Source organism: Plecotus auritus (assembly GCF_963455305.1).
Source record: "Plecotus auritus genome assembly, chromosome: 2".
NCBI classification, from domain to species: Eukaryota; Metazoa; Chordata; class Mammalia; order Chiroptera; family Vespertilionidae; genus Plecotus; species Plecotus auritus.
This window is the reverse complement of record NC_137771.1, coordinates 31579926-31594824: the sequence shown is the minus strand read 5'-3', so window position 1 is coordinate 31594824 and position 14899 is coordinate 31579926. Positions and strand designations below refer to the sequence as shown.

At 39.2% G+C, this 14899-nt stretch overlaps 1 protein-coding gene across 15 annotated transcripts in view; it reads right to left on the bottom strand.

Moving 5' to 3' along the window:
- SCMH1 (Scm polycomb group protein homolog 1) overlaps window positions 1-14899 on the bottom strand; it is a 136052-nt gene that overhangs the window by 45219 nt on the left and 75934 nt on the right. For 13 of the 15 annotated variants that reach the window (XM_080653461.1, XM_080653462.1, XM_080653465.1 and 10 more), the window contains 2 exons: window positions 12581-12669; window positions 6245-6488 (listed from right to left, as the gene is read on the bottom strand). The exons of the other annotated variants lie outside the window; for them this stretch is intronic. In XM_080653461.1, the coding sequence (XP_080509587.1) occupies window positions 6245-6488; window positions 12581-12669 (333 nt within the window). The remainder of the gene's footprint in view (window positions 1-6244; window positions 6489-12580; window positions 12670-14899) is intronic. 15 annotated transcript variants of the gene reach the window in all.

Genomic DNA, 14899 nt, shown 5'->3' with positions numbered 1-14899 from the left:
TTTTACCTCCCACATTAATGCTTATATTGAAAACTAACATTATTTTACATGTTACAGCGGTAGCTACTTGCTAAGTAAATAGTTGTGATGGGTATTAAAATAAGTTTTAAGAACTCACATTTTGGCTTCTTTATTCAAAGAATATGTCCCTCAATCTTATCCATGTTACCACAATGCCACTGCCTCAATTCTCCCTCTCATCTGGAATTCTAGAACAGCCTGTTAACTCAGATCTGTGTTCAGCTTCTGCAAGCCACCCATCCTTTCACTGCTACCAGAATGGTTCTTCTAAAACACAAATTTGACCTGCAATTCCACTAATGAAAGCCCATTCAATGGCTCTCATTGCTCTTGGGGTAAAGACCTAGATCCTTAAAATGATATAAAGGGAAGCTGTGCATTTCCTGTGCCTTCCTCCCCAGGCTTATCTCTTTCCACTCCCCTCCTTACACCCTACAAGCTAGTCATTTAAATTTTGAGTTCCTCAATTGCATTTTTTAAAAATCTCAGGCCTCCACTCATCTGTTTCCTCTGCTAAATAGAACTTTCTCTCCCTCCCCATTCTTTAGGTTTCAGCTTACATGATACTTTATTTGGAAGCCTTCCCTAACCTTCAACTTCCAATCCTCCAATTTAGGTTTAAGGGCCCTTTTGAACTTTATTACCACAAAGTTGTAATTCTCTGTAGATGCTAACAAAACCAAAAACTCTAAAGGCAGAATCCCCATCAACTGATCCAATGACCAGCCCTTAGTCGTGACTTATTAGAACTTGACTTGTTAGAACTTGAATGGCTGGCTGGCTGAGGAAAATCACACAGTCCATCAGTTAATCTACGTGCTGTGACCTACAGGTTAGTCCTGGTTGTGTTATTCTTGCCTCTACCCTAGTTTTTTCCTGCATAGTTTAAGATTACGTTTTAACTAACCCTCTTTCTGACCCAGAATCCCAAAGTGTTATAGTGTGTGTTTTTTTAATGTAGTTTTACAACAGGAAGAGACTATCCATAATGTAAGGGAAACACTTTTTATATGTTTCACAGGAAAAAAAAGAAGAGATATTCTGACATTTGTTTTTAAGAATCAAATTCTTACTCTCCAGACCAGGGTAATACTCCTGCACATCAACCACAGCAATGAGTCAGATTTTGTTTTCTCTCTGTACAATGCCACAGGTAAAAAGGGTAGACTGAAGGGTAAACAAGGCCTGGCTGACCATTTACTCCAACAGGTATGCTCAGCACTTCTACTGGACTCCTACATTTGTAACAGCATATAGAGAGCAGCCAGACCCAGCTTACACTATATGAAGTCACAAAAGTCTAATGTATAATCCAGAATGCAATCCTATAAAATAAAAGCCTAATATGCAAATCGACCGAACAGCAGAATGACTGGAGGAACGACCGGTCGCTATGATACGCACTGACCACAAGGGGCAGATGCTCAACGCAGGAGCTGCCTCCAGCCCGCAGGCCCCAGGCCAGCCAAGATGGGTGCCAGCAGGAGCGCCCCGATCAGCACGCCAGTCGCCCTGCAGAGGGAGGCGACTGGCAGCAACAGTGTGGGGCAGGGCCAGCGAGCAGGTGGCACCAGGCCAGCCAAGGTGAGTGCCAGCAGGGCCCCCCAATCACCCCACCAGTCACCCCACAGATTGGCCCTGATCACCAGCCAGGCCTAGGGACCCTACCCGTGCACGAATTTCATGCACCGGGCTCTAGTAGATTTATAATAAAAATATAACTATGGGAGAAACCAAGATGGCGGCATAAGGTATACACCTGTACGTGCTGCCTCTCACAACCACACCAAAACTATAACTAAAAGACAAAACGACTATCACCCAGAACCACGGCGGAGTTAAGTTCTACAACTAGAAGGAAAGAAAGAAGCTCATTGAGACTGTGTAGGAGGTGCAGAGGCTCGGAAAAGCAGAGGTACGGAGGTGTGAGAATTGGGCTGGCGACTGGGTGCGCTGTTTTTTTTCAACTGGAGGGGAGATACAAGCTACTGACTGCTCTGAACTCCAGTTTCCGGCGAGACTCTGGGGACCCAGACTCCTACGGGGAGAAACTGGACTGTCTGACATCGGGTCGGAAAGTGAGGGTGGCTTTCTCGCAGAGGTGCATGCAGGAATCATTGTTTACTGCACTGGGGCACGGGATGCGGGGACGCGGAGACGCAGAGACGGCTGACTAGCAGCCATCGCTGTTTGCCACGCCCTAGTGATTCCCTGAGACCCCGCCCCACCCAATTTACAAACCCACCCGAGCTGTGCGCAGTGGCTTTTGCATATGAATGGCCTGCCCTTTTGCAGCTTAACCTAACAAATTGCAGCTGGGTCAGAGAGCTCCAAAACTTTCAAACCCCAAACAAAGAGAAGTCTGCAGATCTTGCTGTAGCTCCTGCTGGGTGGCCTCAGACAGTAGCTGACTTGCACCTCCTTGGAGATCCAGGAGCCAGTGTACCTAGTGGTCAGTGTGAGACAACACCAGATTTCAACTCTCATATACATAAGTGACATACTCAAGAGGCAGACTCAGTGAGCACCAAAGCCCCGCTGAAGCAAGTCCTGCCCCATAAGGGTGTCTCCAGCATAGCAGTTCTTCCATTATCGACACAGCTGATCCTCACAGCCAATTGGCCTGGAGGTCAATTCCTCCCAGTGTACCAACAGCAAAGCTTAACTACAACAAGACTGTGCACCCAGCCTACAAAGGGTTGCACCAAGAGTGTCCACCTCAGGTGATTGGGGAGGCTGAGCCACTGGGCCCTATAGGTCACCTACCACACAAAGCCACTCCATCAACACAGGGAAGCAGCCAAAATGCGGAGACAAAGAAACATGTCACAAATGAAAGAAATGGAGGAAAGCAAACTACTGGATATAGAGTTCAAAACCACAGTTATAAGGTTACTAAAGAATCTTCTAGAAACCGCCGAGAAACTTAGTGAGACCTCCGAGGAACTTAGTGAGACCTTCAAGGATCTTACTGAGAATGCAAAAAAATGGAAAAGGACCAGTCAGAAATTAAGCATACACTGTCTGAAATAAAGAATAATATACAGAAATCCAACAGTAGACTAAAGGACCCCAAGAATCAAACCAAAGATTTGAAATATGAGGAAGCAAAAAACACCCAACCAGAAAAACAAAAAGAAAAAAGAATAAAAAAATATGAAGATAGTGTAAGGAGCCTCTGGGACAACTTCAAGCGTACCAACATCTGAATTATGGGGGTGCCAGAAGAAGAGAGAGAGCAAAATATTGAAAACCTATCTGAAGAAATAATGACAGAAAACTTTCCCTACCTGGTGAAAGAAATACACTTACAAGTCCAGGAAGCACACAGAACCCCAAACAAAAGGAATCCAAAGAGGACCACACCAAGACACATCATAATTAAAATGCCAAGGGCAAAAGACAAAGAGAATCTTGAAAGCAGCAAGAGAAAAACAGTTACCTACAAGGGAGTACCCATACGACTGTCAGCTGATTTCTCAACAGAAATTATGCAGGCCAGAGGGAGTGGCAAGAAATATTCAAAGTGATGAATAGCAAGAACCTACAACCAAGATTACTCTACCCAGCAAAGCTATCATTTAGAATTGAAGGTCAGATAAAGAGCTTCACAGACAAGAAAAAGCTAAAGGAGTTCATCACCACCAAACCAGTATTATATGAAATGCTGAAGGGTATTCTGTAAGAAGAGGAAGAAGAAGAAAAAGGTAAAGATAAAAATTATGAACAACAAATACATATCTATCCACAAGTGAATCTAAAAATCAAGTGAATAAAAAGTCTGATGAACAGAATAAACTGGTGAATATAACAGAATCAGGGGCATATAAAGGGAGTGGACTGACAATTCTCGGGGAGAAGAGGGCATGAGGGATGCGGGAAGAGATTGGACAAAAATCTTACACCTATGGATGAGGACAGTGGCGGGGGGTAAGGGCATGGGGTGGGGGGGGGTTCAGGTGGAGGGGAGCTATGAGAGGAAAAAAGAGGAACATCTGTAATAATCTGAACAATAAAGATTTAAAAAAAAGAAAAAAATTTAACTATGGAAGTAGCTTGCATCTCATGTTCTCTTAATGTTGTAAAATTACATAGGAAGCTAAAGTAAAATATGAAACTGGCTTGCCCAGCTTGAAATCAGAGCAAGGGATGTTAAGTGGATTATTATGAGGGCTAAAGGCCTAATTAGCATTAATGACTATGCCTAATGCACTGAACTTTTTATTTGGTTTCTTAAATTTAAAAAGTAATGCATAGCTCTGTTTTCAACTTTAAGTCACAGAAGCAAAAAGTGATGAGCTAAGAAAATAAAAAAGGTTCTGCCTTTTATAACCAAATACCCTGGATTAGTTGCAAGCTTGGTATTTGCTATCCATCAAGGTTGGCTTGGCCCCAGGAGTTTAGGAGCTAAAAAGGATCTGGCTTAGCAAAGGAGAAACAACTGGCATGCAGGAGTCCTCTTAGAGGGGCAGAGCCCTATATGAGTAGAGGGCAGAACTAGCTGGTAGAAGAGGTGAGGGATCTGAAATCAAGTAGGAGACGGTCACAGGCGTCAACTGTTATCCCCAAGATCAGAAAACTATACAGCATTACTGGGGTGGAGGGGCCCTTAGGGATCATCTAGTTAGGGGACCTTTTTTCTATCAAGGCCATTTGGATATTTATAACATTATTTTATTAATATAATTCACTGAATTTAAATTTATGTTGCTATGAAAAAAGCTCCTAGATTTATTGAATTTTGAGTCCTGTCTGGGGTTGCCTTGGCAGGGCCAGACCAAATGATTTTGTGGGCCTTATACAACACAAGTGCGGACTGGACATTACCTACCCAATCTAGTTCAACCTCTCACATTTTGGAATGACTTGCTCTAATCCTAGTTGGGATTAGACCCCAGTTCAATGCTCTGATACTGCTTCTTTCTTATTTCATATCAGGGATCTGGAAGCCAAAATCCAGGGTTTCAAATAAAGCTTTAAGGAGAGCCCAGAGGAGAATGGGGAGAGTAAAGGGGAGACATGTGAAGGCAATATGGCTCAAAGTGATGGCCCTGACAGCTGGTCCTACTGAAAGATCTCCAAGGCCTCCCTCTTTAGACTGGGGTATCAACAAAACCAAGTCACTTAATCCTCTGAACTTCGCTTTTCTCATAAATAAAATATATCTGAAAATAATTATTTCTAGTTCAGAGTTACCAGGAAGATAAAATGAAATAATGTGTGTAAAAGAACATTAAATACTAGTATTTTTTCCTACTTACTGCAAGCAAGAAACAATCTCATTACTTTCCATTTTTTTTTCACATTTGCACACTAATGACCAGAAGGCAAAAAAGAAGGAAGAAATCGTACGGTAAGAGAGGGAACAGGCTTACACATACAGAAAACATCTTGTTTTGTGAAATGAATTGAGTAACCACATTTTTTCCACATTGTATCACTTGCTCCTTAGCCAGGACACTGAGATGGCTGAAGTTCTGCTATTTCTGAAAGTTACATTACAGAACCTACTGAGGGTCTGGGGTGGGGAAGGAGGGAGTGTTGGAGGAAACAACGTGGTGCTGGAATGATGACTGAAGGATGTGGTATGAAAACGCCAACTGGAAGGTCTTTCTCTACCTTCTGAACCTGGTCATCTCTGCTAAAAATCTACGGTCTCCAGAGATACACAGAATTGGAGAGGAAAACAGTCAGCAAATACCTCTGGAGGCAGCAACCACATAGTGAGTCATGTTGCTTATCAGCATGGTGTGTAGTCAGAAAGGAATGCATGTCCAGCAATTCTTGGACACAAAGACTCAGCTCTTCTGGCTCCTGAGAACTGCCTAACTGCTGTAAGAGATTTATTAATCAACATAACAGAGTTCTCTAGGCAAGAAAGGGAGAAAATAAACCTAACTGAATATAGCCTGGATCAATAAGGCTTATCCTGTTTTAGTCTCAGGTAAACAAAAATGGCTCCACTACCACTTCCAAGGCACTTCTCTTCTTGCTGCTTCCATGCCTACTTTCATTTGACATTTTATTCCTATTGTTGCTAATTACTCTCAGGTACACTTTGTGTTTTTTTGTTTGTTTGTTTTTTACCTAAGTTACTGGCTCTTGCTCCTCCTCTGCCTACTGGTGAGGTTTATTGGTGGAGAAACACTAACCATAAGAGATCTAGGTAATCTCCATCATCAATTTGGGTCTTGATTTCAAGAGCTTAAAGATGGGCCTTTACCTTTAGTGCCAGGAGGCTGTAGGTTGTCTCCAGTCAAGGAACACCAGCCTACAGGGAAGATGTCTCTGGAGTCGAAGCGGCACCAGTAGTCAAAGGCCCCTCGCCACCCATCAAAAGTGACAAGCACCTCTGAGCCCCGCACCTCCCCTATAGTGGCTGGGCAAATGAAATGAGGGTTCTTCCTGTCCACAGCTTCTAGCTTCATTCCCATTTTGAAGAAGTTGTGGGAAGGCGATGGTGGTTCCTAGATGAGAAACAGAAATATATAGACCTAGACACAAAGAGAGAGGCTATGTACGCCAAAAGACTGCTACCTCATTTGGATGATTAAAAAGGGACTGCTATGTAAGATTTAAAATGAAGATTTAGTCTTTCTTTTAAATGAATTTCAAAAAATACTAAATATTTGTAACCCTAACACTGTGACATTTTGCTTCAGTATTTTTTAAAAAGTAAAATGTAACAGGTAAAGTTGACCCCCTTTTGTGCCCTTCCCCTATCCCACTCCCCATGCATGCACATATCCATTTACATATTTTAAATTTTATATAAATGGTATTAACTGTACATATCATTCTGTAAGTTGTTTTTTGTTCAACATGTTTTTGAAATTTATCTAGTTCATTTTAACTGCTAATAGAACATATTATATAAGATATTATATGTATATATCACAATTTATTTATTCTTTTGATGGACATTTAAGGCTTTTCCAGCTGTTCAAAAGTTTTTTTAAAAATATATTTTCTTATTTTTATTGATTTCAGAGAGGAAGGGAGAGGGAGAGATAAAAACATCAATGATGATAGAGAATCATTGATTGGCTGCCTCTTGCACACCCCTACTGGGATCAAGCCCGCAACCCAGGCATATGCCCTTGACCGGAATCGAACCCGGCACCCTTCAGTCTGCAGACTGATTGATGCTCTATCCACTGAGCCAAACCGGCCAGGGCTGTTCAAAAGTTTTAATGACCATTCTTGCACTTGTTCCTTTGTATACATGTGGGAAGGTTTCTTTAGGATATATACCTAGGAGTAAAACTGCATTATAGGATAAATATACACATCTTCTACTTTATTAAATATTGCTAAATTGCCTTCCAAAGTAGTTTTAACATTGTATACTAGCAGTGTTCTCTTCTCTCTCTCTCTCTCTCTCTCTCTCTCTCTCTCTCTCTCTCTCTTTCATGCTAATTCACAGTGTAATTGCTTAAATTTCACAAAAAAAAGTGTTGTACATTCTATTCTGTTACCTTGGCTTTACTGTCTGATCCTACACAAATAACATATCTCATTAAATTGGTATCTGGAAGAAAAAAAATCCCCTTATTTTGTCATCAATATTGTTTTGGCTATTCTTTCTCCTTGATCTTTTTATTTTTATTTTTTAACTTCTATTGTTGACACTATTGCAGATGTCTCCCATTTGCCCCTCTCTTTGCTTAACTCCTCTCAGACCCCGCCCTCTCCTCTCTCTGGCCCTCACCACACTGTTGTCTGTGTCCATGGGCTATGCATATATATGTTCTCTGGCTCTTCTCTTCACCTTTTGTATGAATTTTAGAATCAGCTTTTCAAGTTCCACATAAGAACCCTATTTGGATTTTGACTGTAATCCCAAATGAATTTATAGATTAATTTGGGAAAAAGTAACTTTTGTATGTATAATATTGAACTCTCCCATCTATGAACATGATAGCATTTTCCATTGGTTAAGTATTCTTTAATATAGATTTCTTCTTTAATATACATTTTTAAATTTACTCTATAAAAACTCTTGATTTTTACTAACATTTTCTACATGCATTGTAACTTTATTGCTATAATAAATTATATCTTTAAAATTTTTCTTTTTAAAAAATATATTTTATTGATTTTTTACAGAGAGGAGGGAAGAGGGATAGAGAGTTAGAAACATCGATCAGCTGCCTCCTGCACACTCCCTACTGGGCAAGTGCCTGCAACCAAGGTACATGCCCTTGACCGGAATCGAACCTGGGACCCTTTAGTCTGCAGGCTGACGCTCTACCCACTGAGCCAAACCGGTTAGGGCTATAATTTTTATTTTCAAACCATTTGTTAAGTAAGAATGCAACTGATTTTTACAAATTGATCAACTAATTTAATTCAGATTAGCTTATGATGACTGATACAACAATTTTTTTGTCTGCTTGATTTATCAATTATTCAGAGGTATGTATTAAATTATCCACTAGTGATTGTGGATTTTCCATGTAATTCTGTCAAATTTTGCTTTATATACTTTGAGGTTGTGTTCTTTAGGAGCATGCATATATATAACTTTCATTTTTCTTGGTAAACTGTACTCTTTTTTGGTTTTGTTTTATTAATCCTCACCAGAGGATTTTTCCCATTGCTTTTCAGAGAGAGTGGAAAGGAGGAGGGAGGCAGGGAGGGGGAGAAGGAGAGAGAGAGAGAGAGAGAGAGAGAGACAGAGACAGAGACATCAAATGGTTGCCTCCTGCATGAGCCCAGACCAGGATTGAGGAGAGAACCCGCAGCCCAGGTATATGTCCTGCGCCCTTGATGGGGAATCAAACCTGAGACTCTTCGGTGTGTGGACCAATGCTCCAACCACTGAGAAACACCGGCCATGGCTGAACTGCACTTTTAAAAAATCATTAGATAGTGACCTCTAAATGCCTTTTAGCCTCAAAGTCTCCTTTGTCTGATTTCAGTATAGTTAACACCAGCTTTTTACAAATATATATATTTTTATTGATTTTTAGAGAAAGTGGAAGAGAGAAGGAGAGAGAAACATCATTGATTGGCTGCCTGCTGCATGCCCCCCACTGGGGATCAAACCAGCAACCAGGATAGTGCCTTGACTGGGAATCAAACTGGCAAACTTTCTGAACACAGGACGACACCCAACCGAGCCAGGGCAACACCAGCTTTATTTTGATAATGATTTGCCTGGTATATCTTTTATATTCTTTTACTTTCAACATTTTGGGGCATATTTTATCAGGGTCTTTTGTAAATAGCATGTATATTTAAAAACAATCTAATCTTTTTGACTAAACTGATGAGTTTAAGCTCATTTCTTGTGATAACTGATATATTTAAATTTATTGTATTTCCTAGAGTTCTATATTACTTGATTTTTAAGGTTCTTTTTTCTCTTTACAATTGACTGCATTTTCTTCCCTCGCCCCTCATTGATTCAGATGTTAACCATTCTATTTATAATCTTTCAGTGGATCTCCTTAAGACTATAACTGTATAGTTGACATAAGTCAGTCTAAAACTCATCTTTATCTCTAATCATATTACAAAAACCTTAGAATATTTTAATTACTCCTGAGTTAACAGTGTTTGATAATTTAGTTTCACATTGTTATGCTGACAAATAATCACTTTTGTTATTATAATTGGTTTAAACAATTATAGGCAATGGTTGATTAGTTTTACCCACATGTTAACCAGTCTTTCCTCACCATTATTTCTTGCATCTCATTTCTTCCTTTCTGGGTTCAATTATCTTCTTCCTGAAATATATTCTTCAGTTGTTCTTTCAGCAGATATGTTGGCATCTACTTATATTAGTTTGTTTGAAAATGTCTTGCTTTTATATACATTCTGAAATAATACTCTAACTAGATATAAAATTCTAGATGGACAACTATTTTTCCTAAGAACTTTGGAGATATTATTTTATCATCTTTGTTTTGAACTACTGCTGTCAAGAAACGTGCTGTCAGCCTAACTGCAATTCTTTTGAAGGAATTCTGTGTGAGTACTTGCTCAGATCTTTTCTTTTGACTTTAGTTATACCATGATTTTTTTTTGATGGTTCTGAATCTTTACTGTTGAAAGTATTACATAGGTTCTCCTTTTTCCCCCATAAACCTCTTACACCATGATGTTTTAAGCGGTCTATTTACCTTTACTATTAACTCTGGAAAATTCCGTCATTATCTTTGTAAATATTGGTTCTTTTCTATTCTTTTCTTATTACTTCTGGATTTCATATTCAACATCAATGGACCTTCTAATATTATTCTCTTTGTCTCTTCTCTTTAATATTTCCATTTCTTTATTTGTGCTGCATTCTGGGGAAATTCCTTACATATCTTTCAGTTAATTCTCTTTTATCTATGTCTATGTTGCTTATATACCTATTATTAATTTTCAGTTTTAATGGTTAAGTTTCAATTACAGATGGTCAATTTTTTTCTCAAATCTGTCTTTGAAAAATAGGGTTTTATACTTTTATCATTTAAAAAATTTCTTCTCTTTGCCCTGGCCGATGTACAGTGATTAGAGCATTGGCCCATGCTCCGAAGTATCAAGGGTATGTACCTGGGTTGCCAGATTTGAACCCCCGAACCTGTCATGAGGATGTGGGAGGTAACCAATTGATGTGTCTCTCTCACATTGATGTTTCTCTCTCTCTCTCACCCTCCTCTCCCCCTTCCTTCACCTCCTCTCTTCCTCCCTTCCTCCCTCACTTCTACTCTCTCTGAATAATCAGTGGAAAAAATATCCTCAGGTGAGGATTAACAACAACAACAAAATAATAAAAATTTCTTCTTTTCATTCTTTAATCATTTTCAAGAATTTAATTTATAATCTCTATCTATCTGATATTTCTATTCTGAAAGTCCTTGGGGTTATAGTCGTACTGTTTGTTGTGTCTACGGATATCCCACCATGTTGGATTTGTTCTGAGAGTTTCTGAGAGCTCTGTAATTCTGAAGGGAGTTCTCATCTTCAGTGGTACTTCACTTTGGGAACTTCTAGGACATCTGGTTTGAAAGTAACCAAACTCTCTGGAGAGGTTTTGGATTTGCTTCTGCTGGGCACTCAGAAATCTCTCCATACAGCTCTGGAGTTTCTAGACAACACAAGTACCATATCTGAACCTGGATTTCCATGAGGGAAAGACTGTTTTATCAAGGAGATGACTCCATTCCTGCCCCTACCCAGAGCCCAGGCAGAGACTCTCCTCATCAATGTAACAGTCTTTCACTAAGGAGTAAACATTTGAGGTATCTGATCTGGTTTTATATATAGCAGTCTTGGGTCCATTCCTGGTTTGCTTGGGCCCAAGGCCTCATCTTCTATCCTACTGTGGCTGGTAAAAGACAAGATTATTGGAAAGCTCCTTAAAATACCTGCAGGTTTAGTGCATGCACTTAACACTCTAGTTTTCCTCCTTCATTTTAGCTTCTGGAGAGTTTTCTTTCTTTCATTTTTTATTCTCACCTGAGGATATTTTTCCATTGATTTTTAGAGAGAGTGGAAGAGAGAGAGGGAAAGACAGAGATAAATATCAATGTGAGAGAAACACATTGATTGGTTGCCTCCTGCACATGCCCTGACCAAGGTCCGGGCCAGAGAGGAGCCTGCAACCGAGGTACATGCTCTAGACCAGAATCAAACCCAAAACCCTTCGATCTGTAGGCCAACGCTCTATCCACTGAGCCAAACCGGCTAGGGTGAGTTTTCTTCCTTTTTAGTAAGCTCAACAAAGCATTTAAAAGAAGAGTTGTTGTCCCCTGCCCCCACCAAACATTTTGAGATATTCTGTAGTTAAAGGGTTTTTAAGTTGCCCAGCCAGAGTGCTTTAGGGTTTAGACTTTAATAGCAGCACAGGCAACACTAATTCAGTCCCCTTTATAACTCTAACCTCATTAAAGATAAAGAATTCAACTGAGAGCAGACTGAATGCCTCATCCCTGGAGAAATAAGGAAAAATGAATACGGGTTATTGATCCCTATTTCACCACTTACTAGCCATGTGATCTTGGGCAAGTAAGTTCCTTATTCAAAAGTATTTGTTTCCTTAGCTATTAAATGGAAATATTTCTTGTTTCTGAAAGTGTGGGTATTAAGTGAGATAGTGTATATAAACTCCAAACATACTATAGATACTCAAATATTGTCTCCTTTCTTTCTCTCTGTTTAGTATATGAACTTTACGAATTCCAAGATCTATAACAAGAACAGCTCCTTTAGATTTATATCACATTTTATATACTTTACTAGTAAACACATTTTAACTTAACTATCCTGTAAGATAGACAGAATCCCACTTTATACATGAAGTCAAAAGGACATAGCTTATTATTGGTAGAGCTAGGACCCAAAAACCAATAATCATAATTTATAGTCTATATTTATAATTATCCTCTGGGGATAATTGCTGCTTCATAAGGTATTAAACAATTCGTCTGCTGAATTAGTTTCTGAGAAGGCATCCTCAGGCCATAAATATAATGTAGATATCAGAGGCTAAGTAATTGAAAGAATATAAGCATATGACCTTAAGCAATTTAGAGTTGGTGATATCTGAGGGACACCGTACCTTGTGGAAAATCCTGATGGGAGCCATTTCAGCTCCATTTAGTGTCTTCAAAAGGAACATGGGCCAAGAGGAGGCATTCAACCGAAATCCTGCAGCAAACATAATAGGCAACAGATAAAAAAATATGTTTCAAAGGAAATGGCAATATCAAGTTTTCCCTTTGGAATCCAGCTACTCCTCCATAACCTACACTGTGATATGTTACAGAATCATAGACTGTTAGGAAAGGACTTAAAGGTTAAATAGAGGAAATGCCTCATTAGACAGATGAGAAAATGAGGCACATAGAGGGTATGTAACTTGCCCAAGTGTAATGTTGCAAAGCAAGTAGTGGAACAAAGTCCCCAACCAAGTGGCCTGACTCCAAGACAAGTATTACAGATTCATAGCGCCTAAAAAGTTTTCCTTGAAAAATCTAAAATAGATGATGTGAGATAAAATTAACAAATACTTAGAAATGGTCTAGACAGCAGAGTGTGAAAGTTCTTCTTCTTAATAATCTCTTAAGAAGAAACCAAATATGTCAATTGATAAACTCAATATATAAGTAAATCTTTTTAGTTTATTTCAATGTAAACTATTTTTCTTTTTCTCTCATTCTTTGGTGTGTGCGCTCTCTCACTTCTCTTTCACACACATACACACCAAGTACAAAACACTTCTTGATCTTCAATTTTACTTAACCAATGAAGGATCAGGCAATGATGAAGATGAAAGGGATCATCCTGTCTAAAGATATTAATTTTACAAAAAAGTAAAAAGCCTAGAGAGGTTAATTGTCCATTGTCATTCAGTAAGGAAAAGTCAATAAGAATGTACCATTTAATTAATTAATTATAAAAATAAGATCATTATTGTAGTTAGATCTCCCAATTAGTGGAAAGAAGTTCCAAGTACTTCTTTCAATTTGGCTTCAACTCTCTCCTGAGATATCAAAATCTAGTACTTTTTTCATAGCCTTCCCATTTCTGACAAAAGAACAGATAGGCTGCACCAAAGCTGCAGAGCTGGAAATTACAATAGAATCTGATATTTTAAAACTCTTTATTGTGGGTCAGACACTGTGCCAATCACTTTCCACTGACCATCTAATCCTCAAGGCAACCCAGTGAGGTAGATATTATCTTCATTTTATAGATGAGAAAAGATATATAAAGTAAACTGATTAAGATTTCTAAGTGAGCAAATGACAAAGATAGGATTGAAACCCAGGCAATCTGACCCTTGAGCCCACACTCTTAACCACTATGTTCAACAGTGTGTAGATAAAATGAAAAAGGAAGAATCAGCTTTGGGGATTATAATTAAATTATTGGGGAAGAAGCAAGAAGGGAGAAGAAAATAGAACTAATAAGATTTACCACCCTATATGTTTTAAACTTTTAGTCTCAAAGCTGGCTAGGCTAAGCCAAGCCTCTTAGGCTGGAAGATAACTTAGGGTAGCTCAATTACACCAACAATGGCAACAGCAATATGGATGCCCCTATCACTTAATCTAAAACTACCATCACTTTTTTGGCTTGTCTAGCTTCCCTTCCCCCCTTTTGGAAAAAAATCCATCCTAATTCTATGTGATTTGTTGAGAATGTCTGTCACATGGCTCTCCTGCCTAACTGTAGAATGGAAAATAATGCCATTCAAGAGCATTAGATTCCCCTAGACTAGGGGTGGGGAACATCCAGCCCACAAAATCATTTGGTCTGACCCTGCCAAGGCAACCACAGGCGGGACTTGAAGTTCAGTAACTCTAGGAGCTTTTTTACATAGCAGCATAATTTTATATTAAGGGAAGTATGTTATAAATATTCAAATGGCCCTTGGCAGAAAAAAGGTTCTCCATCCTTGCCCTAGACCAAGAGTGTGCATGTATATCTCAAGCTGGATCAACTGTTTTCTGATATGGTATGCATATTGGAGGAGAGTCTTTCTCCAAGATCATGGCTAGATAGAGTTTGTAGATTTGGCATTGCTACATGGAGAACAGAACTGAGAATAAAGCCAAGGTACAGCAAGTGATGGAGAGACATGATAGTGTTTAAAGCCCTGTGTTCAGACATACTCAATTATCAGGCCTTAGACTTCTCCGTTATATGAGTCTGTAATTCCTGTCCCCTCCTTTAACTTCGTTTGAGTTGTTTTTTTTTCACTCATAGCCCAAAGAATCTTGACTACTACTCTTCCTTTATCATGGTTAAAAGAAAAAAATTTGAATTTCCGAAGAAATTCAAGTTCAGGCCCAGTCTATGTGTGGCGAAAACAACCTCAGTGGGTTGTTCTAAGGATAAATACATGTGAAGGACTTAAAATTCTGCCTGGTAT